General features: G+C 32.2%; 2 protein-coding genes across 3 annotated transcripts in view; one reads left to right on the forward strand and one right to left on the reverse strand.

The window, feature by feature from the left end:
• Nucleotides 1-5,952, forward strand: part of LOC118203496 (peroxisomal acyl-coenzyme A oxidase 3-like) — a 70,848-nt gene extending 64,896 nt beyond the window's left edge. For both annotated transcript variants that reach the window (XM_035375781.2, XM_035375782.2), the window contains one exon: nucleotides 945-5,952. In XM_035375781.2, coding sequence (XP_035231672.1) covers nucleotides 945-1,061 — 117 coding nt within the window. In that variant the 3' untranslated portion in view covers nucleotides 1,062-5,952. The remainder of the gene's footprint in view (nucleotides 1-944) is intronic.
• Nucleotides 5,953-13,815: 7,863 nt separating this feature from the next.
• Nucleotides 13,816-24,515, reverse strand: Psf2 (DNA replication complex GINS protein PSF2-like protein). Its single transcript, XM_035375780.2, has 2 exons — nucleotides 23,854-24,515; nucleotides 13,816-14,165 (listed from the first exon to the last, which is right to left on the reverse strand). The coding sequence occupies exons 1-2, from the start codon at nucleotides 24,367-24,369 to the stop codon at nucleotides 14,112-14,114; spliced, it is 570 nt and encodes a 189-aa protein (XP_035231671.1). The 5' UTR covers nucleotides 24,370-24,515; the 3' UTR covers nucleotides 13,816-14,111.
• Between the last annotated feature and the right edge of the window lie 3,258 nt (nucleotides 24,516-27,773).

Raw genomic sequence — 27,773 nt, forward strand, 5'->3', positions numbered from 1 at the left:
CAAACTTGTTGATTGTGCACGTTGAAAATGCCTTCTCTACTGCATGTTGCCTCGTCACTTAATAATATTAATGCACGAAATCGTGGATAGTTATTCCTCATTCCAAGCATCTTCCCAAAATCTGCTCGGCAGGGATAATCATCTGTGTTCACAGATTATGCTTTTTGGTAGGTTTGCATGCATTCCTTGTGTAAAATACACCACACCACTAGCTGAGAAATACCCATTTTGTATGCCACAGGTCGCATACTTGTGGAACGAGCTGCTTGAAATCTAGTCAAAACATGCTCTCTCATTTCTGACATTCGTGCATTTCACAAACATCCTGCATTGCTTTTTGAGATGGCAAAAGAACCTTTTTTTTCGCAGACTTCAATTAACACTGGAAAAGGTTGCATGACTTGGAATCCGATGATCTTCATGCTTCACGTCCCTTCCCTTTCTCTTCACCTTATGTGAAGTGAATATCTGCCAATCCTTTGTACATGTATTCTGCCGTAACATTCACAGAAAATTTCAGACTATGTTATCAAGGTAATATTTGAAGCGGTGATATGTCTTTTTCAAGGACACCATTTGCTCTGATCGGATTTCTCCAGTACCAACTAAAAGCAAAATGCTGCTTCTTCATAGCGAAAATTTGCATACGGTTAATTCTTATACTCTTAGGAGATAGATAGTCTCCTTCTCCTTCCTCGATACGTCTCTACTTTCTTCTTTTCTGCCTCTCAGAAGTGAAATGCGATCTTATTTTCTTTGGTAATTATTGCTTGTCTGAATGGGTACTATCATCCTTCTTAATTTGGAAAAGCAATTTAGAATCACCCTGTATATATAGTTTTGAAAGTAAAAGTCAGTAAATACTTTTGTGGATATGGCGTATCACTTACATAGTTCAAAGTTATGTAAATTCAGTTCTGCTCAAATGAACCTTACTTTTTCAGGTTTATAAAAATCTCTATGCTGCTATTATTCAGACACCTGGATCTTTGGATCGTGCACCTTGGTGGAAAGATTTTCTGCAAAAACCCAAAGTCCATTCCCTTCAAGCAAAGTTGTAATGTAGACAATTATAATCAAAATAAATAATAGCAAGTTGAACTGTTTAAAAAAAATGCTTATTTTGTTGTTTAGAAATGAATGTTATACATAGCATATCGTTAACTCTGATTCAGAGTACTGCAAAAGCTAGATAGTATATTTTTTGACCTAGTACTTAATCATGGAATATTGCTGGACATACTTTTGTAATTGTTATATATTTTGCAAAATGAAATGTTTATGAAGGGGATATGTTTAATGCGATTTGAACGCACAAAGTTTGGGGGTAAGGTAATTTTTTATTACATTTTTATGAAAGTCATTAATTGATAGAGACTGCACTTATTCACCATGTTAGACTTTTACATTTGTATGAGAAAATCAGATTGTTCATGCATATTCTAATCTTTTAAATGCATGTTTGCATAAATTGGTTATTAAAAGAATTTTAATATGCTCTGTCATGATTTGCTGTGCCTTAAAATAAATGGATTGGTGATGCAATGCATGCCTTCTTACTGTTATTTAAAATTTATATGAAGTTCAGAATTTTATTGCAATTCCATTCCATAAATATTTGAAAAATGTTTCTTTCTCCTAATATGTAGTAGTAAATGTTTTGTCTATTAAAAATGGAATTCAGATATTTTCATTTTCAGTGTTTTCTTATTTATAGAAATTACAAATGATTAATGACTGAAAATAATCAGTACTTGAAAAATTTGATTGTGTAATATTTTTAAATACTTTGTAATGCAAATATGTTAGTATTGTACACCTGTTATTTAAGTGAAAAAGAAAAAAAAAGTTTAGGATATTCTGCTTTGAGAGTATAACTAATTTTACTTGATTTATTTGTATGCTGTTAAAAAATATAGAAATATTGAATGAAATAAAGTTTTTTTTAATAATACATTTAATATTCACAAAAAATAACTGCTACTTTATGTATGATTGAAATTGTGAAATATTATATAAAATGCTCAGATTGTTACAATTTTACTAAAGATTATCAAGCAAGATTATGTATTAATTTAATTCATTTTACATAATAGTTGATGATCCAATGCTTGATTTCAAATTAGTAAATTAGCTTTTTCAAATCTTTATTATTCTTACATTTCATTTTATATGCATTTTCATTATTTATACATTTCATATTATTTATTCTTGTCTTTTTATTTCTTTCTTTAGTCCCAGTTTTTAACATTTAAGTTGGTAATGTTTACAATGTTGTTGTCAGCATTTAAAAGTGTGTATAATTATGTGTGCCAAAATTGTACACTTGGCAAATTTAAATTCATTGTTGAATTTGTTTTTATATTATCATAAAGTTCTTTTAATAATGCAAACTTATTAAATTTTATATTTTTTCTTAAAAACATTTTTCTTTAAATCTCATCAATTACTGACATCTAAATCTAATCTTAATTTCATATTCGGTTTTCAAATCTTTTGTATAAAAACCTGTTTATAGAAATATTACAGCAGATGGGATTTTATTTTATCAACAAATTATCAAGTAAATAATCTATGAATATTTGTTTGTTAACAAATGTGCAATAAATTTATGTTGGGCTTGTTTGTTAAAGTACTTTTTGACTTCAATAACGAGATGAAAAAGATATATGACTGCAATTTCCATACCTTTATAATTGGAAAAATTTTATCTATCTTTGGCATTTATTACAAATGAAAAATTCAATGCAGTTTGGGTGTTGAATGACATAATCTACCTGGTATAAATTGTTCTATACATTAGTTTAAGCATATACAAGATACAATATAATGAATGTTTAGACTCATCTGTTGAACAAAAAGAATTAAAAAAAGCAGATGTATGCAATCTGGTATGGTGGTGACAAATTGTGATTGAAATCATTAAATAAAATTTGCAAGTTTTGAGAAATATTGAATGCTGTAGAAACTGTAATTTACTATTGCAAAAGGTGTTTTTTCTTTGAGGGGGGAATATTAATTTACCAGAAATTAATTTTTTTTAAAGTATACACATTCATCAGAAACCTTTTTTTTTTTTTTTTTTTATGTGAATTTTAACACTACTTATTTTTTTCCGTGTGTTTCTGAACAGATGGTATTTAATATCCATTATATTGTGCATAGGGCAGGTGAATAAATAAGCTTTTCTAAAAAACTGTGCTCCTGAAAAATTAGCCTGCATTATTTGTATACTAAAATAAGCTGAGATTTTTAATTCGAACATTTGAAAGTAAATTGAAACATTTGATAATAAATGTGACAATTTGCAAGGTAAAAAAAATACTGTGTTTATGCAAAATAACTTTCTCTTGCATGATGGAAATGACATTTCTCTCTTTAAATGCATTGAATTTTTTTTATGTGACAATTTGCAAGGTTAAAAAAAAAACTTTTCAAATCGCTGAGCCATACATATATGCAAGTCATGATATCTTTAACATAGATACGCATTTTAAAACGTGTCCAAAAAATTGTAATATTATACAAATGTGCCGCGTAGATGAAACGTAGTCAAGGTACAAAATGAAAGGGTCATTTTAGAATTATAATCAAAATATCGCATATTCATAGGCCTTTTGAGAACTTAGGTTTTTGAAACCAAACCATTGGCCACTTGGAGGATTAATTTGCTTTTGTATAATTTGTGGTACAGATGCTTGAAATAAATACAGCTTTCATGAATATAATATTAATTTTTTAGTAACTTTTTAAAGATTCCAAATAAAATTTTGAATTTTTAAGGAAATTTCATTGCATGCTTGAAGAAAGTGGGCATCGTTAGTCCTGATACTTTTCAGAAAATTATTTAAAAAAAGGAATTAAAACCATTTTGCATGAAATGCTCAACTTGGGGAAGGAAGAGAGAAAAAGGGGAAAAAAGAAATATTATGATATTAGTCATTCTACTAATAGAACTTTTTCAATTTAAAAAAAATATTTTTTTATATATTGATACTGATAGTTCACATATTGATACTGATACTCACATACTGATATTGACACTGATAGTTTTGATTTTCAGAATAGGGTTATAAATAAGCATTAACCAGCTTCAATGTGTAATGGTTTATGCTTATTTTCCCATTCAACAATTGCAAGGTTCAAATTCTTGTTCAAATATGGTAAAATTATTAATAAATATTTGTATATGATCAAAAATCAAATGTTTTTTATCTGATCACTTGTTGAGAAAAATATGTACAAAAAACTTAAAAAGTTAGTTAAATGCAGTAAACTGAAAACACTGACCATAATAAATGACATATATCTTTATATATGTGGATAATTTCAAAAGGTAAGAATTTTATTTATTCAGACATCATATATATTATATGTGACACATGTTATATTATTGTTTATTATCTTGAAATGCTGGATGTTCCTAAGAATGATTTGAATAAAAATAATCATTATAGAAGCTCTGTTCATGACTATGACTAAATTATACATTGTCATTACATGTATTTATTGTAAAATAAGAATTGTATATTGCATTTCTGAAGGTGATATGCTAGTCAAATCTTATGTAAAGGTGATCTGCATCTTCTTTGATGCTTGCTTAACAAATTCCAGTATTATCTATACTAAATAATGTTTATGTGATAGTAAAAAATTATATTAAGATGCTTCATCATTAATTACAACAGTACAATACTGTCTGAAGAAAAAGACAATTTTTCTTCAGACATTCATATATGTATTAAATATATATTGAATAATAAATCAGTATATCATATTGGGCTGAATATAGGTAACTTCGCATAATAAAAGAATTCTGAAGGTATTTTTAGGAGAAGAAAAAGCAGCATTTAAATATAAGGCAATCTTACATATATGAGCTTGATTTGGTGAAAGTATTCAACAAGAAAATCAATATGGCAGAAATAATAGAGTTTGAAAAAATATTTTTTCTTAAATGTAAAAATTAAGAAATAAGTACAAATTATCTTAATGTATTCTTTGAATGTGATATGTGATTTTCAGAAATACATTTTAAGGGTGGGGGGAATACTGTAAATTCAAGCCAATATGATTTTAATTATATGTCTGTATTATTATTTCTGGTGTGTATTATTGGGCTTTGTTATTTACATGCTTCTAATGTTTACATTGCATTAATAGCTGTTCTTAATAAATTAATAATTTTACAGTTAAAGTTTACTGTAATGTATTATTCTTACAAATGTGAAATTATAAAACTGCATTTATCAAATCAAATATTTTTCAAAGTTTTATCGTGCATGTTAGAAACTTGGAATGCAAATATTTTTCAATGAAAGATTTAAAATTTTTCGATATGGGAATTATAAAACTGCATTTTTAGAAACAGAACTATCATAATATATTTAACAGGTTTGGATAAGCAATGGTAAATATAATCCATGTCACTTAAACTTATTTATTGCCATTCATAAGAAATTGTCAGCATCTTTGCTTCATCAGCTTAATATAATACTTATTTGCATTGTTTAATGTGCATGCAATCTAAAAATATATATTAATTGAAAATAAGTTATAGATTTTTATAAAAATTTTATTGTGTTACAGTTTATTTTCATTCCAAAATGTCTTGATCATGTTTTGTAAACTATTTATTTATAGTCATTAATTTACAAGCACTATTTTATTATATTTGCATTGTGTCATATTTTAAGTTCCTATCTTAATGTATCTATGATCTCAGTGAAATATTTGCACAGCATCTAGTTACTGGGATTGAATATAAAGTATTTTTACAGCCTAGACAGACATTACATTGTTTAAACAAGTGATGTTACATGTAGCTTTAATTTTTTTTAAATCATTCTATTATATTGCAATAAATCTCAAGTATTATTTTACATTCTTGCAATTTTTTAGGCATTTGTATTATTTTCAATCTTGTGTGATTGAATAAAAGTTTTGAAATAATTGTGTTATGAATTATATTTTCTATATTTTCTATCTACAGATACTCTTACCCCTCCCCCAGTCTTTCTAGAATTGAAATAAACAGTATTTTTGCTTTTAAAGTACATTAACAGCATTGGAAAAAAAAGAAGCTAATTTTATTTGCATGGTGTTAATATTGACAAAATATTGTAGTTTGTTATCAGCATCACTATGTATTCTTGATAAAATAGCAAAAAACTTTGTTCTGTTGGCATGTGATAATCAATTTATATTACATTTTCTTTTTAAGTTGCTTCTAACGAAATCTAAAATAATGTCACTCGACATTTCATTTAGACAAATACTAATACAGCAATAATTGCACAATAAAAGAGTTTGAGATATAAAAAATTAAAAATAAGTACAATTATAGTCTATCAATCAGTCTAAAAATTTTTAATTTTTGGTTTTTCAAATTTTCAGTTGATTGATATCTTTACAGTGTATTTTTCTATGGCAATAGAAGAAGGGCTATAGGAAAATGGAATAATTCTGTAAGATTATAGAACAAAAAAGATCTTTCATGTTCTGTTGTCCTGTGTAATTTCTTAAATAACTTTTAATTTTAATAATAAAGATTGTTTTAAACAGAGACTTTTCTTTTTAAACAGAGATTACTGTTTTAAACAGAGATTTTTCTTTTGCATTACTTAACAGGCATAGTTAAATACAGATGAGGACAAAATAATACGAACACCTGTGAAATAATTGAAAATCTTTATTAACAGAGGGTTGGATCACTCTTTGACTGAAGTACAGATTGAATGCAAAATGGGATAGATACATAAAGGTCATGGACAATATTTAAAGGAATATTGAGCCATTCCTCCTGCAGAACGGTCTCTAATTCCAAAAGTCTGGATGGAGGTGGAAATCAGGAATGAAGTTTGTACTCTAAATATGCCCATAAGTGTTCAATAATATTCAAATCCGGAGACTGAGGGGGGCCAAGCGAGATGTTCAATTACATTGTTATGCTCTTCGAACCATTCTTGAATACACGTAGCAGTGTGGATAGGGGCATTGTCATCTTGAAAAAGCGGTCGCTCCCCAGGGAATACAGTCTGAACAAAAGGATGGACATGATCCCCTAGAATGCTTAGATAGTGATTGGATGTGATCCTTCCATGCAAAATAACAAGTAGCCCAAGATATCACACCCCATACCATAATGGCGCCACCCCCATGCTTCACAGTCGGCAAGAGGCAGTCAGGATGAAATGCTTCTTTGAGCGTTCTACAGACATAAACGAGCCGGTCGTCTGAAATAGGGTGAATGATGATTCATCTGACCATATTACCTGTTGCCACTGCTGTGGGGGCCAACCCTTGTGATCTCTGCACCATTGGCGTCGCTTGAAGGCATTAGTTTCTGTCACCAAGGGTTTACGAATTGCCACTCTGCCATAAATTTTCGCAGCATGAAGTTACCTTTTGACAGTTTTTGTTGAAACGGGGTCCTGGAAATGACTGTTTATTTCGGATGTTATCTCGGATAATTATTGCTTGTGCTTTCGAGCTACTATGCACTTCAAGACTCGTCTATCCCAATCAGCCTGCTTTGACTTTCGGCCACTGTTGTGCTTTGAAGACGTCGTCTTACCCTCTTTCATGTACGCTGTCATAACGGCTGATACCATACTCCTTGCACACCCCCCAAGGTTTGCTGTTTCCATAACCAATGCTCCACTTAATAATTATGCACTCCAACTCTCATTCCTCTTTGGAACTCTGACAAGTCTGACATTTCAACTTCTCACAGACAGTTCAATCGAAGCATGCAACGCAGGTGACTGCTGTTGAGAGACTGATACTTTCCTTTTCACGCTCACTAGGTGGCAGATTTCTGTTGCAGGTGGCACGGCTGTACTGCAAATGTGAAATACGTCATACTTTTTAACAGGTGTTCGCATTATTTTGTCCTCCATCTGTAAATTCTTAACAAAATCTTGGTATTAGAAAAAGAAGATGCAGTGCTGTTATATGAACTGGTACGTATTATTTTGGTTCATAAATTTTTTTATCTCACCACTTAGTTATGCCAGCTCTTCGTCTAGTTCTTTAATAGTGTTATTGAAGTTATTTTTTTTTTAATTTCACTTATGTAATTCAATGCATTCCTCACATTTTTTGTTAAAATGTTTTGTTAAATTCTTGAATTAATTTTTTTGTGAGAAATAACACAAAACGTATTTATTTCAAAATATGCAGGACTAATTAAATTGATATATTTATCTGTTTGATTTTCATCAAAATATATCATTTCCATTTAAAAGGCCTTTCTTGAGTATTAGTGTAAAATTAATGCTATTTTGCTAATTCCTCATCACTATAAAACCCACTTAATTCATGAACGTACTGTGATAAATTTCATAGTTAATCTATACAAATCATTATTATTACTAAGATATACATTGATCTTTGTCAGTATTTTGCCTCCAAATTGTAAACCCTGATTTCCTTATTCTTTAATTCCTCCACGAAGGCATCCCTCCCCTTAGGCAGATAGCCCTAGAGTTCTTTGCCATAATTAAATACACCACCACACCTTATTCTTTAATCTCAATTTAATTTGCTTCAGCTTGAACAAAAAGATTTTAAGATTAATCTTGATTGTAGTGAAGCATAGCACTAATCCATTTCATTTTGCTTTAATTGTATCTGCTAAGCATGACCACATAATACCGCATAGTGAAATGTGTCTCATTTTTGATAAATTAGAATTCCAAAGTGTTTTAACAGGAAAGTGGTGCAGAAAAATATGTAAAAAACTTTTTCTACTAAATTAACTAATGGAATGTGCTACATAAAGGTACATCATATACTGTTTTATTCTGACAAGCAGATCTTTATACTGACCAGATACTATCTGAAATTTTCAGGTATCTGGCATTCATCATTTCCTTAGCTATCCATGTAGCCGAACTTTAGTGTAATTAGCACAGTAATTTTATCTTACGGAAAAAAAAGGCAAAATTCACAAGCTATTGCAGCCTTTAATTTACATTCATAAATTTGCAGTAAAGGATTATGTAAACTAGAAGACATTTACTTTGGAATTGTATTGAATATCATTATTTTAGAAAAAGCTTAAACTGGATGGCATTTTCTGTACATACCAGATTTTGCACATTTTAAAAACATTATCATTTGGTATCAGAATTGTTTATCGGCATTTAACAGGTGACTATATTTACTTTTGAGAAATTATCATTCTCAATTCAGTTCTGTCTTCTAGTTTGGATTTTCAAATAGAATTACTTTATATTTTTGCAGAAAGCCTAGTGGAAAGTAGTGTAAAAATGCTTTGAATCCCAAAATAATCTAGTCTGACAAATTAAACAATATTAAAAGGTGCGAAATTTTAACATTTATTTCATACTTATGGAGAATATTTAACATATGACAAATCTTCGAAAATTTCTTAATATTCAGGCTGTGCAAAATTACTATCCTTTAATAAATAATTTTTTTTTTCCAGTATAGGTCTATTCATGACACAAGACAAAATAGCAGTTTTCCTTAAGGTTATTTGCCTCTAACCTATAGCTAGTATGGTAAATAAAAAACAAATTGCATTTGAGCCCATGTATTTTAATAATATTCTTTCATAGCTCCCAGTTCTCCCAACAGATCACAAATCTCCCACTTTTAATTTTAGCTTCAGCTAAGGAAAATATTTCCTAGTAAAAAAATTAATTTTATAATGAAATTTAAGGTGTGTAAATTCCATTTCCAACCCCCAACTGATTTAAAGCATAATTTTTCTTATCAGCTTTTATTTGACCTGAACATCTACTACTACTATAGACTACTACTACATCGACTATAGACATTTATATAACTTTTTATGAAAATTCAAGAAATTTTAATCAGTAATATTTATATTTAATTTTATTTTACATTAATTTGTGATATATTATTTACCCCCACAAATAGTATATCGTTACAAAATGTCCAGGCACTGTGAGATAGCTTTCCTGCAAAGCAGTTTTACGGTTACCATAAAATGGCAAGGGAAGGCAGGGTTGCCACATTTGGCGACAAAATTGGTGATATGCCATGGACGGATGGAGAACCTTCTGGAATGAATTCTTATCAGTTTAGCTCAGAATGTTATCGAACACAAGGCAAAAGCTATATAAACCCTGCTGGTCTGCAGTCAGAGTGTGTGTGCCTCGCCTAGAGTGCGAGATAGTTAGTATCGAGTTGGTGTCTCGTCAATCGAGTTGACAGCAGCGAGTGCCGAGTGGGTTGTCGAGTGCACCAAAAGAGTCTCGTAGTGTATCGCGGTTAGTGCATCGTCGAGAGAGCGTGTTGAGCACCGGGAACGACTGAGCTGAAGAGTCGGGAGCTGTGCTCTGTGTGTTGTCGAGTGCATCGCGAGTTGTAGCATGGAGAGTCTCGAGATTACGTGGAGTTCCGAGAACGACCAAGCAGAGTCGGGAGCTGTACTCTAGTGCTTTGCTGTGAAGCTGTCTCCACTGTAATAGCATGATAACCTGCAGGCTGTGTTGCTGATCGTGTCAGCGTGTTTATTGTAGTTCTTCGACGGCTGTGTAAACGTGTTATTGGAGCTGTCCTGACTAATAGTGGCTAAATAAAGTGTGTTTCAATACTTCATCAGGTAGTATTGTCATTATTCACTCCAAATCAATACAAACGTGAAGTAAGAAAATAATGTAACAACAGGTGTCAGAAGAGAAAAACGCAATAATTGGTGTCAGAAGTGGGATTTGCAAGTGAATGCCAGTGACCCGCCTGCAGAGGAAAGCCATGGCGAAGGAAACAAAGACTTTGATGGACTTCTTAGCCGAGATGAGGGCTGAGATGAAAGCCGGACAGGAAGAGATGAGAGCCGAGATAAAAGCCGGATATGAAGAAATGAAAGCTGGACTGACTGAGATAAAAGCTAGATATGACGAGATAAAAACTGGATATAAAGAGATGACAGCTGAGATCAAAGCCGTACTGAAAGAGATGAAAGCCAGATATGATGAGATAAAAGCTGGATATAAAGAGATGACAGCTGAGATCAAAGCCGGACTGAAAGAGATGAAAGCCGGACTGAAGGAGATGAAAGCCACACTGGAAGAGAAGAACACCGGATGAGAAGAAATAAATGTCGGCCAAGAAAAGGTGCGAAACCAAATCCCACAGATAAAAGTGATGCTTGCAGAAGAAACTGGAGCCATAAAAGAAGATGTGGGAATGACAGAAGTGGTGTCTGAAGAAACAAAAGATGAAGAAATAAAAGAAGTAGCTAATGAACTGTCTGAGAGAGATCAAGAAATGAAGGATGAAACATCTAACGGGATTAAAGAAAAAGAACAAAAAATGAAGAAATAAAAAAACGGGAAAGGAGCTTTTGATTCTCAAGTACCTGAAGTGGAAGAAAACGAAAATGCGACTTTTAAGTTTGTCAAAACTGATAATAGAGTTGCAAAGTCTCAGTTAGCAAAAATTGAACCATCTGAAAGTGCTTGTGATGCAGAGATGGGAGAAGCTGATGTAGAACTTACGAAGAGTGCTCCAGTATTTCAAGTAAATTCGTCCACTTCGCAAACTACGTGTGTGTCTCATGGTGCAAGTTTTACAGACAAGGACTTGATTCTAAACCCGGATACTTCTGCTTGTAAAGGATTGGATTCTATTCGCGACCCTGGTTCAAACATCGGAACTGGTTCCCAGGAAACGGAGGAAAATAAGCATGTATCAATTGCTAAAAATTCCGAGGTGAATTGTATGTCTGAGAATGAACTACAGAGTGGTGAAGAAACTGTTTCAGATCTTCCTGTGGATGAAAAGTTTGAAAGGACTATATTTTCAGACTGTGATATGCAAAACAGAAATACATCTGAGAACTGCAATGGAAAAATATTTAACCAGGGTGTAACTTAATGAAAAGACTGAGACTGAAATTCATTCTTAACTTTAATTTGTATAATTTAAAATTGTGATGTGTTTAACTTGTGTATCTAACTTGTATATAGTGTAAATATTTGTTTTTTTAGTTATGTTATTTATTATTACATTTTGTTTGTATCGAATTATGCTTCTGAACGAGTATTGTACTGCCCCGGACTTGCAGTCCTTGGGAGGGGGCGATGTTACAAAATGTCTAGGCGCTGTGAGATAGCTTCCCCGCAAAGCAGTTTTAGGGTTATGGCAAGGGAATGCAGGGTTGCCAAATTTGGCGAGAAATCACCCATTTGGAGACAAAATTGGCAATATGCCATGGAACACAAGCCGAAAGCTATATAAACCCTGCTGGTCTGCAGTCAGAGTGTGCGTGCCTCACCTAGAGTGCAAGATAGTTAGTATCGAGTTGGTCTCTTGTCTAGCGAGTCAAACCCTGCGGAGAAGATCGAGTTGACAGGGGAGCAGCATGTGCCGACTGAGTCATTGAGTGCACTGAAAGAGTCTCGTAGTGTATTGTCGAGAGAGCGTGTTGAGCTCTGGGAACGACTGAACCAAAGAGTCGGGAGCTGTGCTCTGTGTGTCGTTGAGTGCATCACAAGTTGTAGTGTGGAGTCTCGAGAGTATCTGGAATTCCGAGAACAACCAAGCAGAGTTGGGAGCTGTACTCTAGTGCTTTGCTGTGAAGTTGTCTCCACCGTGATAGCCTAACCTGGAGGCTGCATCACTGATTGCATCAGCATGTTTATTGTAGTTCTTCGATTCTTCGATGACTGTGTAAACGTATTATTGGAGCTGTCCTGACTAATAGTGGCTAAATAAAGTATGTTTCGATACTTCATCAAGTAGTACTGTCATTATTCACTCCAAATCCATAGGAATGTGAAGGAAGAAAATAACATAAAAACAGGTGTCAGAAAAGAAAAACGTAACAATATAATTAATTAGTAATTTTATTTCAGTGTATTTAAAAGTACTTATAATCCCGACGAGTGTATTTAAAAGTACTTATACTGAGTACTTATACTGAGCCTTGGCAGTGTATTTAAAAGTACTTATACTGAGAAATAAGACTTTGATACTTTCCTTCTCTACTCACGATTTTGCAGTATAAAAAGAGAAGGAAAATTACAAAATGTAATTAATCAAAGACTTTAGAATATCCAATGAAACTAATATATTTTATAGAATCATATTATAAATAATTCAGTAACCTGAACCATACATTATAAATTGGATTTTTTTTAAAATCATTTGGAGTTCTTTCAAAATGGCATTGCCACACAGCGCAAAGAAAACCAGAAATCTCTCAATTTTCATACTTCGAGGCTGGTAGTTACACATATTATAGATGTAATAAGACATATTTTCAGTGTTAATACAAACTTTTGAAGATACATTATACATGAAATTTATTTATATAACATAATTGAAATTCATATCAAACAGTTGCCAGTGAATGTAGTAGCATCATTAAAAAGGAATTAATTGTTCATAAAAATTTAATTTGTAAGTGCTTAAGCATATTATGTTTCGATGGTATCAAAATTTAAACAGAAAAATGTTACTATTTAAGATACTTTTAAGATGCAACAACAGTAAAAACTTTCCAAGTTGAAAAGAAATTATTACTCTTAAAATCCTTAATTTAAATCTGCATGCCAAAGAAATTCCAGGCAGATAGCAGAAAATCAAATAATTATTAGAAAGATTAAATGGTTTTGTTTTCAATTCAAGATTGATATGGCATAATTTTTTTTTTAATTTACAAAATTATGCTGCCACAGGTCATGAAGGAAAAAAAAATTAAAATCATAAGATGATATAATGATATCAATCTATAATGATATCAAAATGTTCTTTTAAAAATTAGTTATTATTACAATTACTTCAGTTTCCCTTTTAAAAATATAAAGTCTGAAACATAAAAATCAACATTTTATTTCAGTAAAAGTACAACAGCATTTATTGAAATCTGAAACTTTGATAAAATAAAAACTTGGGTATACATAAATACTGAAGTAAGGCATTTACAAGTTTCAATAAGTAGTTATATTTCAAACACAACTGACTTTCAGTACTTATGCCTTGGCAGTGTAATGCAAAATGCTGTTTTATGATGAAGTGAATCTGATATGCTTCAATTATCAAAATAAATATATAAATTTCCAAACCAATAAAACCTATTGGCGAATACTGGAGACAAATCTTGTTCAGAATTACTGAAAACTGCCCGACTGACTTTGACTATCACCTTGAGAAAGTGATGCAGCCTAAAAAAGAAACAATTTAAATTACAATGAAAGCTGATTTCAATACATGAAGTATAAATGCATATTAGGACATCAATGCAAAAAATGCTTTCACTTAATATTTTAACCTTCGTTGTTTAATATACAGTCAAAAGTCGTTAATCCGGACTCGTCGGGACTTCGGCGATTCCGGATTATAGATCATCAGTTTAAATCTGGTAAGATGGCATGCAGAAATTATAAAATTAAAAATATGAAACCGTAATTTATGAAATAAAGAACAATTATGATCTAAAGGGTATCAAAATTTACAAAAAAAAAAAAAAAAAAAAGCTTAATATTTATTTGTTTACTTTATTAAACATTTCTTTCAATGTAAGTTGTTTAAGTTGCTTCATTTTATGTGATAATACTTTCTCTTTAATTCTATAAACAGACATAATTTCTTGTTCAGTTACGAAGTTCTGCTGTTCAAGTCCCGTTAATTGCTGTGCCGAGAATACCGACTAACTCGTCAATCGAAATTTTTTCGTTTTCACTAACCTCTCTGTCACATTCTTCATGTCTTTATCCATTTTTTGCAGCAATTCCACTTTTTGTTTGTTGGACATCGAAACATACTTTCGTTTTGTAGATCCTTTGGAAGTTCCAGCATCGGAAATTCTATTTGACATAATCGAAAGTTCAAGTTTACTTTTATAAAATTGCTCTTACAGTCTGCAAAAAATAATAAGTGGGATCCAATTCGAAGATTAAGGAACAATGCAATCATTAACATTAACTGAAATAGATAATTAGGTAATTTTAGCTTACACCGTCTGTTATACATTAAACGCGCAGGCAAAAACGTATTCTGCACTTGTGCACACGCATATGTGCAGTAGTCAAGGTCTTACGCTCACGCGTAAAACGCCTGGGCGCATGTGCCAACGCGGCGCATGCGCAGAAAGTTTTTAGCTTTGAGGTCCAGATTATAGATCATTCCGGATTATGGGTGTCCGAATTAACGACTTTTGACTGTATATACATTTTAAAGTTCATATACATCAACAATAGAATTAATCATCTAATTAGAATGCTTAATCTATTAGCAATGCTTAATTAATGCTATCTAATTAGAATGATTAATTCTTATTTAAATAATAATTAAGCATTCTAATTACAGCTATTTTTAATTGCGTTTAATCAAATGTCCTTTCAACAGTCCCAGGCGCAGTATTTTTGTGCCCAAGCTGATCAATACAAGAAGCACTCCATATAAATTAAACATATTAATTTTTTTAAACAATAATAACCCTTTAATTAAAAGTACAATATTTCAAATATTTGCAGTCTATTTTAAATGCAACCTAATGTAAATTTACATGCTTTTTGTAAGATTTCATCATCAATGGTGTCATCATATAGTAATTGAGTAGTATCATTTTTTGTAGACAGGACAACAAAGGAATTAATTTTTTAAATCTCAAACAAGTTGTTAACAATTTCAATTTGCCAAATTGGAAATATGATTCTATATATTCCATGAGTGACTGCAACCCCATTTCAAAGTCCAGAAAGCTACAGTGGAGTAAAAATCTTACATAATTTCAAATTCTGATAATTAATGTGATACTATACATCTTTTGTCAGAAAAGTTCCAGGACAAAGGTCATAAGAAATAGAAAACTACATTTAAAGTAACGATCTTAGTTGCTATTAAAGTAGTCCCCTTGGCTATCTATACACAACTGCCAATGTTCCTGGAGGTCTTGGAAGCAAACAGGGAAAACTTCAACTGCAGTGCATGCAAGCGCATTTGTCACAGCTCACAGCCTGTTGGATGTCTGCAATAATCTTGATGAAGTTCTCCTTTCAGTCACTTTTTCACTCAAGGAAACAAGAGAAAATCACAATAATCTTTGACTCAAATGTGGGATCACATCTGGCTCTATCCAATAGTTTATCAGAAATTCTTCTTCTTCTTTCTTTTTTTTTTTTTTTTTTTTTTTTCTGTTAGTAAGCGAGGGAGGATTCTTGCATTAAGTTTCCATTTCCCTAAATCTTCACGTAAAATCTTATGACAAACATCATGATTCAAATTCAGTTCTTCTGAGATCATACACATAGTTACACAACAGTCTTCTTGCAATAACTGCCTCACAAGCTCACGTTTGCATCAGTATGTGCTATAGACGGGAGACTAGCTCTGGGATCGTGTTGCACTGAATCTCCGCCTTCATAAAACCTTTTGTGCCACTCAAAAACACTACTTCTTGAAAGTACCTCGCCTGCATATGTTTGCTTAATCATGTTTAACGTTTCACTAGGGGTTTTCCTGAGCTTAACACAGAACTTAACATTCACTCTTTGCTGCTTACAATCAGCATTCATTGTGTCACCGTAATGAATACAAAAACAATCCGAACAGTGTATTGATAAGCACAACCCTACCACCTAGTAAGTTTGCATGGAAAGACAGCCAACGTCATGTCAAGTAAGAATACATACCAGGTAACATAAAAAACAACATTTGTTCCTTTTTAATACTGCAAATTCAAAAATCAAGAAAATTATCCTGAAACTTTTCTGACCAAGGATGGAGATGTAACATCATGTACATTCATTCTTACATACGTAACATACGTATTTTTAACCCTTTCCGACATGCTACCTTTTAAAGTTGAAATTTTGATTTTAAAAAAAGGTAGGCAGTCTAATTAGGCCTTGAGAAGTACACAAGTAAAATTTTGTGAAGATAGCACTTGTTTTAATTATTATTATTGTTATTATTCTGTGGGATTGAACAGAGCTTCAAAAAGAGTGCTGAAACGAGCATTGCTGGGAAGTGTGTAAAAGAGTAAGAGATTTTGCCTATAATTAACCCTCTCAGTATTATGGCCAGAAAATTCTGTACAGAAGGCTGCCTTCTACACTGGAGTGGAAAAATTAAGGACGAAGTCGAAAAATTAGCATATCAGCTGAACGAAGAGGCAGAGCGGACAGAAAGACCAATCAGGAGATTAAGTAAGGTGATGTACGGTAGCACATGCGCAGATATGCAGGTAGACGTAATGGGGGAGTGTCTGATTAGTATAAAGCATGTTGTCAGTGTAAGATCAGTATTTCTGGCAAAGAGATTGCACGCCGTATAGCAGTTAAAATCACACCGAGTTGCTGCCTCAGCGAGAAATGGCGAATAATCAATCTGTTAGACGACATCTGGATGCTTTTACCCGAGGTCGAATCATTAGGAAGTTGGAGGAAGGCCGCAGTGTGACAAGTGTGGCTGCAGAGTTCGGAATTGCTCACAGCATCGTTTAACGACTTTGGAGACAATTTCCAACTACAGGAACAGATATCCGGGGGTTTAGTAGTGGTCGTCCACAAGAAACCACACCCGCAGATGACCGGTATATTGCCTTACAGGCCAGAAGAAACAGGCGGCAGACAGCGGGAGAAATCGCTAGACACACAACACAGGCGACTGGACGACCGATATTGCGTTTTACTGTGGCCAGAAGACTGCACGGTGGTGGTCTGTTTGCACGACGCCCTGTACGGTGTGTACCTCTACTCTGTGGTGCCGGGAACACCGGAATTGGAGAGATAATGAATGGGAACGAGTACTCTTTACAGATGAGAGCAGATTCAGTCTGAGTGGCGATTCTCATCGCATACTCATCTGGAGAGAGTGGGGAAGCCGCAATCATCCCTCGAACATCATTGAAAGGGACAGGTATGGAGGCGGCGGTGTTCTCGTTTGGGGAGGCATCATGCTTGGTAGTCATACAGACCTTCACATCTTTGACGCAGGTTCAGTTAACGGGACCCGTTATTGTAACGAGATTCTTCTTCCATATGTGCGTCTTTTTAGAGGCGCTATGGGTCCGCAGTTCCTTTTCATGGACGACAATGCACCATGTCATCGCACAGTAGCTGCCGAACAGCTCTTAGAGAGTGAGGATATTGAATGTATGGATTGGTCGACACGATCTCCGGATTTCAATCCCATTGAGCATGTATGAGATTTTCTAGGCAGTCGCTTGGCAGCTCGTACGTTACCACTAGTAACAATTCTGGAGCTTCGATTGGTGCTGCAAGACGAATGGGCAGCAATGCCTCAACAACTCATTGACACCCTCATTCTCAGCATGGGCAGACGCTGTGAAACCTGCCTAGCCAGTCAGGGGAGATCATATCCCCTATTAAAGACCGGATGTTTCTTGCTGGACACCCATCACAGGGATGTTTCGGCCTTCGGTCGCATTGCGCTCCATGCTACTTTTTCAATAAAGCTTCTTTTTATCTCTGTGATTTCTCTTTTAGTAAGTGTTGCTTACATTACTCATGTCCTTACGTATTGGGGATCTTACGGTATTAAATGTGTTGATTTGGAAAGCTTTTGTACAAAGCTATATTGAAAAAACCGTCTCGTCCTTAATTTTTGCACACCAGTGTATATTCATTACACATGAAAATTTCTGCTAGCTTTTAATGTATCTGACTTCGGTTTCGATGTATACTGGAAGAAAAGGAATTAAGGTACAAAATCAGAGAATCATTTGTTAATTAAAATCAAGAAAATACCACTTATTTATAACATTTCGAGGAACTTTGAAATTTCAGGCCTAAACCCGTAACGCTCGGAGAGTTAAAAAACACTAGATTCTGAATACCGTAGCAGATTTGGCATTACCCAGGGTGTGCCATGGGGAGACCTGCTACTCTATACACTCTCATAAAAGCTCTTTTTTGGTTACATGATGATTACATGCGTATGAATGAAAAAAAAAAGTAACTTGGGTATATGATATTTACACTTTAAGTCTATTTTTTTCATGGTGGTACTTTTCAAAGAAAGTGACACCACCTTTAAAAAGCACAACAAAATATTGCATGTTTTGCACATGTACCGGGATCCGTATCAGATTCCCTATCTGAAAGCAATTCGTGTAGCACTTTTAGTGCTTCAGAGATGGTCAGCCCTCTCCGATCCGTTTGGAAAATAATTAAAAATCCTAAAAAATAAACTAATATTATATCTACAATTAGAAATTATAAACTATAAAACAAAATTAAATAAACATGTACAACTCAAAACTATTAAACGTAGTGCTAGTGAAACTTTGAACGAAAGCGAAAGAGAAAAAGAGAATTGCTCTAGTGAAAAACCAAACAGCTAAGTGATAAAATTACCCTTGACCTTCAGAAAATCACCCCAATAATTAATATTTATATTATCAAAAATATAGGTAATATTTTTGATAGTTGATAACCAAATGTCCCATCAAAAAAAAAAAAAAAAAAAAAAAAAGGGGGAAGATTTCTTTGAAAATGAGGATTTTAAAAAAACTAAACATGGCTGAAATATATGGACTGGTTTGTGTTCAGCTGCCATCTATTATAAATAAAGAAGATTCAAAATAACCTATAAATCCTTTTTCATTCAATTTTTCTGTGCGTGCAGAAGGAAATTTTAAGGTTCTGTAAAGGGTTCAACAATTTCATTAACAGAAAAGTTAACTTTTTAAATCTGTTAAATGTTAATATATGTTTCACTATATCATTTCACAAAAAGTTATTACATATTTTTTGTATATACTCTTATTATATCTTCTGGGATAGGATTACTTAAGTAAAGCACCAAATAGTGACATGCCCGAGTCACGCAGTTTATCAACATTTAAACAAATTAATTGCTAAACTTAGCTAGCTTCTCAGGGTAAAGGAGGTTCTGAGAATCAGTATAAATATATTTTTCTTTGGCTAACAACTGAAAATTCAATATCATCAGCATGACATTTTGATGTAGATTTTTTATTTAATCCTTGAAGTATTAGTTTGGAGCCTTAAGGTTATTAACATGTACTTGGAGATCAGGAACTATTCGCAGGAACAGAATTATTCTTATAATATAAAGCATTTTAGTGAACTATCCACCTATTAAATAAATTATCCCTAAAATCTTTACTAGCAATGTCCCGAGAGGGATTTTCTGATACAAAAACTTAAAATGTACTTTTGTTTAATAAGAATGAAAATTTCACAGCATTTCAGCTATCAACATTTAATAATGTTTTATAATATCATCCACACAATTAAATGCACTTTGAATAGTGGGTTCACAGAAGCAAGTTACAATGAATTTAATCAGTTTTGTCTATACCAGGCATTTGTTCTGATTTTTCTTTTAGCCTGACCATTTCAGCCCCAAAGTTTACAAACCAATTTTTTCTGTTTCTGTACAAGATAAGTGAATATCTTGTTGACAGTTTCTGATTCTTAGTCTAACAGAAATTTTCATATCTTCTGAAGTGATATTTAACAAATCAACTGCTAACTTTTTAAAGTAATGAAAGCAGTTTTTTACTATCCAGAGGAGGATTCATGCCATTAAATCTGACGAAAACACAGTTCTTGTCCTGGGTTGGAGGGGTATAATCAGGCAATCCTATATAGGCCTCTTTCAGAATGCATTTCCAAACCTCTTTACTCTTGTTTACTATACCTTCAATTGCCATTTCCTTTAACCCTTTCCGGCACAGTGTGCCCAGTATGGGCACACCCAAAACATTCCCAGGAAAATTGAATGGAAAAGGCTTTACAGGTTACTTTTAACCTTCTTTAGTTATACTAGATGGCAACACAACACAAACCAGTCCATACATTTTAGCAATATTTATTTTTTAAAGACCCTTATTTTTTCAAAGAAATCTTCCAGATTTTTTTAGGATATAAAATAAATTGTTTGAAAAGAAATTTCTATGTTATTTTCTTAGCTGTATGCTGATCTCTTTATTCTGTACTAGTTTTAAATTTTTACCTTGAAATCCTGCCTAAAATCAAACGATGAACATCTGGTGTGCCCATAGGGGGAGCATTAAAACACCAGGGCCAGACCAACAACTGTATCTTTGTTTTACTGCAGTAAGTTCTTCTGTTTTTTCTTTTTTGATTTTTTGGAGGGGAGGTTTGGTTATCAACTAAGAAATTGGAGTGTTTTCTGAAGGTCAGGGATAATTTTGATTTTTCACTAGAGCAGTTCTCTTTTTTTCTTTTGCTTTCACTGAAAGAAGTTTTGTTAGTTCTATATTTTGATAGTTTTCAGTTGTAGATGTTTATTTAATTTTATCTTACAGTTTATATTTTCTTCATCTATTTTTTTCAATTTTTAATTATTTTGCAAATGGATCGGAGAGGGCTGACCATTTCTATTTAATTATATAACCAAATGAAGTTATTTCTATTTAATTTATATATTCAAATGAATTTATGTTCCACATTAAACTACTTAAAAATATGGGTAAATTCGTAATTACATTTTATAAAATAATAAATAAATAATAAAAAGAACTTGTTGGACAACAACAGTGATAACAGATGATGTTATAATATTTAAGAATTGCTTTTATCCACAAATGTATTCACAATTTGGAATATATAAAACTGTAAAATCCTTCATCAAAAGTAAGCTACCTGCTGTACAAAGAAAACAACAATGTAGCAATTAATCTTGCATTTTAAGATGAATTCTTTGAATACTGATTTAATTAATCTTCTTTTTCTAGATAAATAACTTCAATTTCTAATTAAATCCTTCTCAGCTACTTAGAAAGGTAAGAGGACAATCTGCTGAGTGAAAGAGAAGCTTTACAAGATAATCAATCAAAAAAAAAAAAAAAAAAAAAAATCCCATTAAAAAAAGTTCTGATGTTTTTACACAAATCTGAAATCAATAATTATTGTTTAAGTTCTCATGTAAATATTGCTCTTCAATGTCATTTAATATTTTGGTTCCTTTTATTTCTGCTGTTATTTATGCTTTGTTATTAATAATACACTCTTTATGCTTTGAATGCTGATTTAATTTATATATCCAAATGAATTTACGTTCCAGATTAAACTACTTAAATTTACAGATAAATTCTTACTTATATTTTACTGCTAATTATAATACTGGTTATTCTTTCCTTCCATTTTTAGCCAATTTCAACCAACCATGGACATTGTCACTACTATTAAAGAAGTTAATCAGAAGTTTACTATATGTATTAATTTTATAGCTTTTTATGTATTGTGAGTAAAACTGCTATAACTTGGGGACATTGGCAATGGAATACGCTTATAAACGACTGTACATCAAAGCCTATTTAAAAAGTTCCTTTTGTTAATTTTATTATTATATCCTCCCCCTAAAAAAAGGTTTGACATTTAGGCATTCATTTCTTTTTATTATCCTCATTTTTTCATTGTTATATTTCTATCACTGATTTGACCTGCACAACAGGAGGACATTAAAAACAGAAACAACATGAATTTGCATTAAAAATTATTCAATATAAAATTTAACCCACTTTTCGTCTTGCATCCCCCAGAACACCTTTTGACTTATCTAAATTTCCATTTTTTAAGATCTTTTAAATATTCCCTCTACACCTTTACCTTTAATAATCTTAATTTTTTCTTATCTTCAATTCTTTTCTCCAAGAATATATATATATATATATATATATGTTTCAATGTAGAAGTTGTAATGAAAATATGCTGGAAAAAAATTAATACACAAGCAATGATCATTATTTTAAAATAATAGTTAATTTTTCATTTTGTTTATGCTGGCATTAGCATCAAAAAATAGGAATTTTTACTAGTACTTCCAGGCTTAATTTCTTAAACGACAATAAATAAGCTGAAGGATCTAATTCAAAAGGATCTAATTCCTGACATAATACCACATAATTCATTTTTACATATTTTACTTTTACAGTATCATTTTTTTTATAGTTAATTCTGTGAATTTGTCTAATACTTTATGATTGGTAAGGAAACTGTTTTCTTTTTTCTCCCTACAAGTGAAGAATGGATACATTGCAAGAAATATAGTAGAGCATGCAATATCCGAGATAAAATTTTTCCACTGTAATCTATATAGAATATGTGTTTTTTAATGCTAATAACTTTGCATTCTTTAAAATTTCTATTGATTAAAACAATTCTATCCTATAAGCTCAAGATGTATATCTTATCCATACCAAACAGAACATCATCTTACAACCGTTTACATTTTGATGCTTGATGCAGTCACATTGGTTACATTGGCCCTGATGGGTTGCAATGTCAAATTAAAATTTTTAAAGTTTTCACTTTTCTAGTTATAACTAATTCTCACTGCATATTACTTCAACTTCAGGAACAATGCAAAATATCTCTTATATTTTATTGCATATTGAGAGTATTATAAAAAGCTTTATTACATATTATTATTTAAAATTATTACTAAAGCTTTTTACAGTGAAAAGTACTTAAAAATTAGCTTTATATATATATATAGAGAGAGAGAGAGCTAAAAAAATTAGCTTTATAATATATATATATATATATATATATATATATAGTACTTTTCAATATATATATATGTAGAAAGAAACTTTAAAAAAAATTATAAGTTTTTGTATCAAGCTTTTACAGTATTATACATAAGCTGTGTTAAATAATAATGACAAAACACGAGCTTTTCATGTCCATGAGAAGAACTAAGAAAGCAGATTGTATTTACATTACAGATGTAGAAAAGAACAAAAATCCATGCTTCACGCAGAGATGTAAAAGTTCTAAATGCACAATAGTTTGAATCATTTGCTCTAAGCGATTCATGATGTTAAAACTTCATTAAATGTATCTAAGCTAGAGGTTGAGTTAACAAAAGAATAACAAAGTAATTCATTACCTGTTTGAACCTCTGTAACTGAAAGAGAGCAGCTGTAAGGAGTGGTCGTACAAAATTTATCTCGAATTCCGTCAAATTATCCACTTGAGCATGAGATTCTTCGCTCCTTATGAATGCATCAACGGAGCTACGCAGTTTAGCCATTCTGATATCCCATATGTCTTTAATTAGAGTTTGTACTTCATCAGCATTTGGTATGTCTGGTGCTGCTACGTCGAAAAGCAACTGAGCAATTTCTTTGTAATGTTTGCTAGGCATCGGTGTAAAAATAGTAGAATCTGTTTCCTCTTGTTTGATCTCTTCCAGTTTTTCAACACTCATCCATTCTGGAGGTATTATCCTACATTTCTGTCTTTGACGAAGATTAATTGCTAACCAAACAGGAACCTGAACAGGAATGCTAGGGGTGAATGGCCCACAATCTCCACGGATTAAGTACAACTTCCCATGAGTAAAATTTGGAATTACTGTAACTACCTCTTGTTCAGCCAAAAATTCTAACTCAGACGGATCCATTTCTAAATGTTTGTGTTACACATTAAAAATTGGTAAAACTGGAAATTGACACATTATTAAACTATCTCAAATGTTTATAAACATTTAGAATCACATTTAGCGGCAAAAACCGCGTTCTTTCATATTCAGTTATGGTTACAAGTTAAATGAAACGTAAACAAATGTGTTAGCGAGAATAATGCGTCACCTAGCGATAATTTTCGTATTATTTAATAAATGCTTTGAATAGGAATTTCTCGGATATTCTTCGGAGAAAAGCAAATGCAAAGATATTTTTCGAATATGTACGCGAAGGATGTCATACTCGTGGCCCACAACAAATATTTTTGCGACCCGGCCAATATATCGGCAAATAATAATATATAATAATAAAATAACATATCGACGGGAAAAAAAATGAAATGTTTACTGCTAAGTAATTAACGATAATTTATTCAGTGTTGTTAGATTACTCACAGCGAGCTGACACACACACTACTTAAATTACAAATGCGTGTGAGTAGCTTGCGTTCAGCTACCTTCGGTTTTTGGGGGACACGTGCACTCAGAACTTGTACGCCTCCCCCGATAGCAGAATGTGGCCGAACTCATGGTTTCAGTTTTCCAATCATAGTTTTGTACGATATATTGGTGCATGCATGTGCATGCACTTTGCTTTTTTATTAATTATTACTTAATTCATATTGTTACAGATTTCATAGTTATTTATTTATTTAGTTTTTTTTATTTAGAATTGTAATTAGATTTGCTTCATGTTGCCTTAGCAACGCAGAGGATTTTTGAAAAGACAGCTGCATTGGAAGGTTAAAAATAGAACAGCGCGTGCATTTAAAACCTAATAAATAAATAGCTCGTAATTGCTGTTGCTATACACAAAAATCCAGATATTTATATATGTATCCAGTATATACGAGAAATTAATTATAAAGCTTATAAAAGCCGAGAACAAACAACTCATCTCAGTAGTAGCTGTAGTTCTAGCGAACTGTTTGTTTACTTAATGCTGTGATTGATTTGTAGCGATTTCGCTGTGAGATAGAATTAGTTTCTCTGTTTTGAATTGATTTTTGCTAAATGTTTGACATTTTGTGATATTGTTAGAATATTTTTGAAGAAATATGTCAGCATTTTGATTTAGCTCTTTATGTAGAAAGAATAAATTTTTGTTAACTTTTTAACATTAATCGTGTTTATTCCATCCCTTTGTATTCAGTATGTCTATATCAAAACCAAGTGGTAGTAAAATTAAACGAAAAATCGCTGACAAACATAGAATATTCCTAGTAAAATGAGAATTAGAATATTTTTGCTGTGAAATAAAAGATAAAATAATCTGCTTGATATGTAATAATACTATTAATGTACCAAAGTTATATAGTATTAAACATCATTACGAACAACACAAATCGAAATATAACAATTACGAAGGATTAATGAGAGAAGAAAAGTTGAAAGAGCTCAAGTTAGGAGTGAAAAAGCAACAGTCCATGTTTAGTAAAGTATTGCAAGAAAGTGAAGCGGCGGTACATGCAAGCTACGTCTTGTCCGAGTTGATAGCTAAACATTCGAAGCCTTTTACTGACAGTGATTTCATCAAGGAATGCCTAATGAAAGCTGGAGAAATTGTTTGTCCTGGAAATGCGAAGGCTTTTCAATCAATTTCATTGTCTCGAAATACAGTTGCGGAAAGAGTTACTGATTTAGCCGCGAATTTAAGTGATCAGATCAAAGCAAAATCATCAAATTTCGAAAGTTTCTCCATTGCCTGTGACGAGAGCACGGACATTAGTGGCAAAGCTCAATTAGCAGTGTTTCTTCGTTCTTGTGACAAGAATTTTAACATTTTTGAGGAATTACTGGAACTAATACCGATGCCTGGTACTACCACAGGAGAAGATATATTTACTTGTGTTTTTGGACTTCTGCAGAAATACAATCTACCTTTGGCAAAATTAAATTCTGTAGCTACAGATGGCGCTCCGTCAATGACCGGGAAAAACAAGGGCTTCGTAGCATTACTAAGAAAAAAACTTAGTGAAATTCACGGTTCAAACATTCATCATATGCATTGTATTATACATCAAGAAGTTCTATGCACGAAAGTAATAAATATGGAGAATGTTTTGTCATATGTAAAAAAAAGTTATAAATTTTATAAGATCTCGAGGTTTAAATCAGCGTCAATTCACTGCTTTCTTAAGTGAGTTAGATAGTGAATATTCGGGTTTGTCCTACTATACCGAGGTACGTTGGTTATCTTGCTCCAAGATTCTCAAACAATTCTGGGATTTGAAAGAAGAAATATGTCAGTTTTTAAAAACGAAAAATCAAGACGTAAGTTTGTTTTACAATCCAATATGGATACAAGATTTATCTTTCTTGGTTGATATAACCAAACACTTAACCGATTTAAATTTATCGTTACAAGGAAAAAATCATATCATTACGAACATGTTTGACATAATTAAAGCATTCAAATGTCAACTAGTTCTTTGGAAAAAAACAACTTAAAAATGAAGATTTGACGCACTTCCCGACGTCCAGCATGAACAAATCAAGTTTAGATGATACTTGTTCGTATCAAAAATACGCAGAAAAAATTTCAAATTTAACAACTGAATTTGAAACGAGGTTTAATGATTTTAGTTCCCTCGAAGAAATTTTTTTTTTGTTTTCTTCGATTTTCTCAATAAGTATTGACTCAGTACCCAGCCATATGCAAATGGAGGTGATCGAGATTCAATGCAATTTAAATTTGAAAGCAAAATTCATTGAAGTGGGCGTGCCTGAATTTTACAAATATTTACCAGCCAGGTTTGAAAATACTTTTAAATTCGCATATGAAATTATTTCCATGTTTGGTAGCACTTATCGGTGCGAGCAGTTATTTTCAGTCATGAAAGGTAATAAGTCTCCTATTAGAAACCGTATTAATGATGCTCACCTTGGGTCAGCGTTGAAAGTTATCACTGCAAACAAAATTTCTCCCGAAATAGGAAAGATAATAGCAGAGAAGAGATGTCAAGTATCAGGACATAAATATTAAATTTTTCTTCTTCTTTTCTAAATAAATATATATATATATATATATATGTTTACTATTGTATTATTCGAAATAAATCTACGTTTCTATGGAGATTAATTTTTTTTGAGGTCCGCCTAAAGTTAAACCTTGTTTGTTTGGCCCAAGTGTACCTATGAGTTTGACATCCCTGATGTACCCCGATATGCTACTACGCATAATCCCTTAGCAGGGGAAAAATATCACGGCTTTCTCCCTAGAGGAAGTACGTCATCGGATGACAACCATAGGCTGAGGTACCATAATAAGTTGTTTATCCCTTTTTTGGTGTCAAGACTGTTATCAGAAGAATATCCGAATTTTTCAACTGTAGGACTGTGTA

Source organism: Stegodyphus dumicola, chromosome 3 (genome assembly GCF_044657685.1).
Source record: "Stegodyphus dumicola isolate Sdum_Otavi_A_Nest chromosome 3, ASM4465768v1".
NCBI lineage: Eukaryota > Metazoa > Arthropoda > Arachnida > Araneae > Eresidae > Stegodyphus > Stegodyphus dumicola.

Bases quoted from the DNA above. Each gene is read 5' to 3' on its own strand.
- Psf2 (XM_035375780.2), bottom strand. From the start codon at position 24,369: ATGGATCCGTCTGAGTTAGAATTTTTGGCTGAACAAGAGGTAGTTACA. The intron at 14,166-23,853 runs GTAATGAATTAC...TTTCTTTTTTAG, and splicing joins AGTTACAGAGGTTCAAACAG to GCTGCATCACTTTCTCAAGG.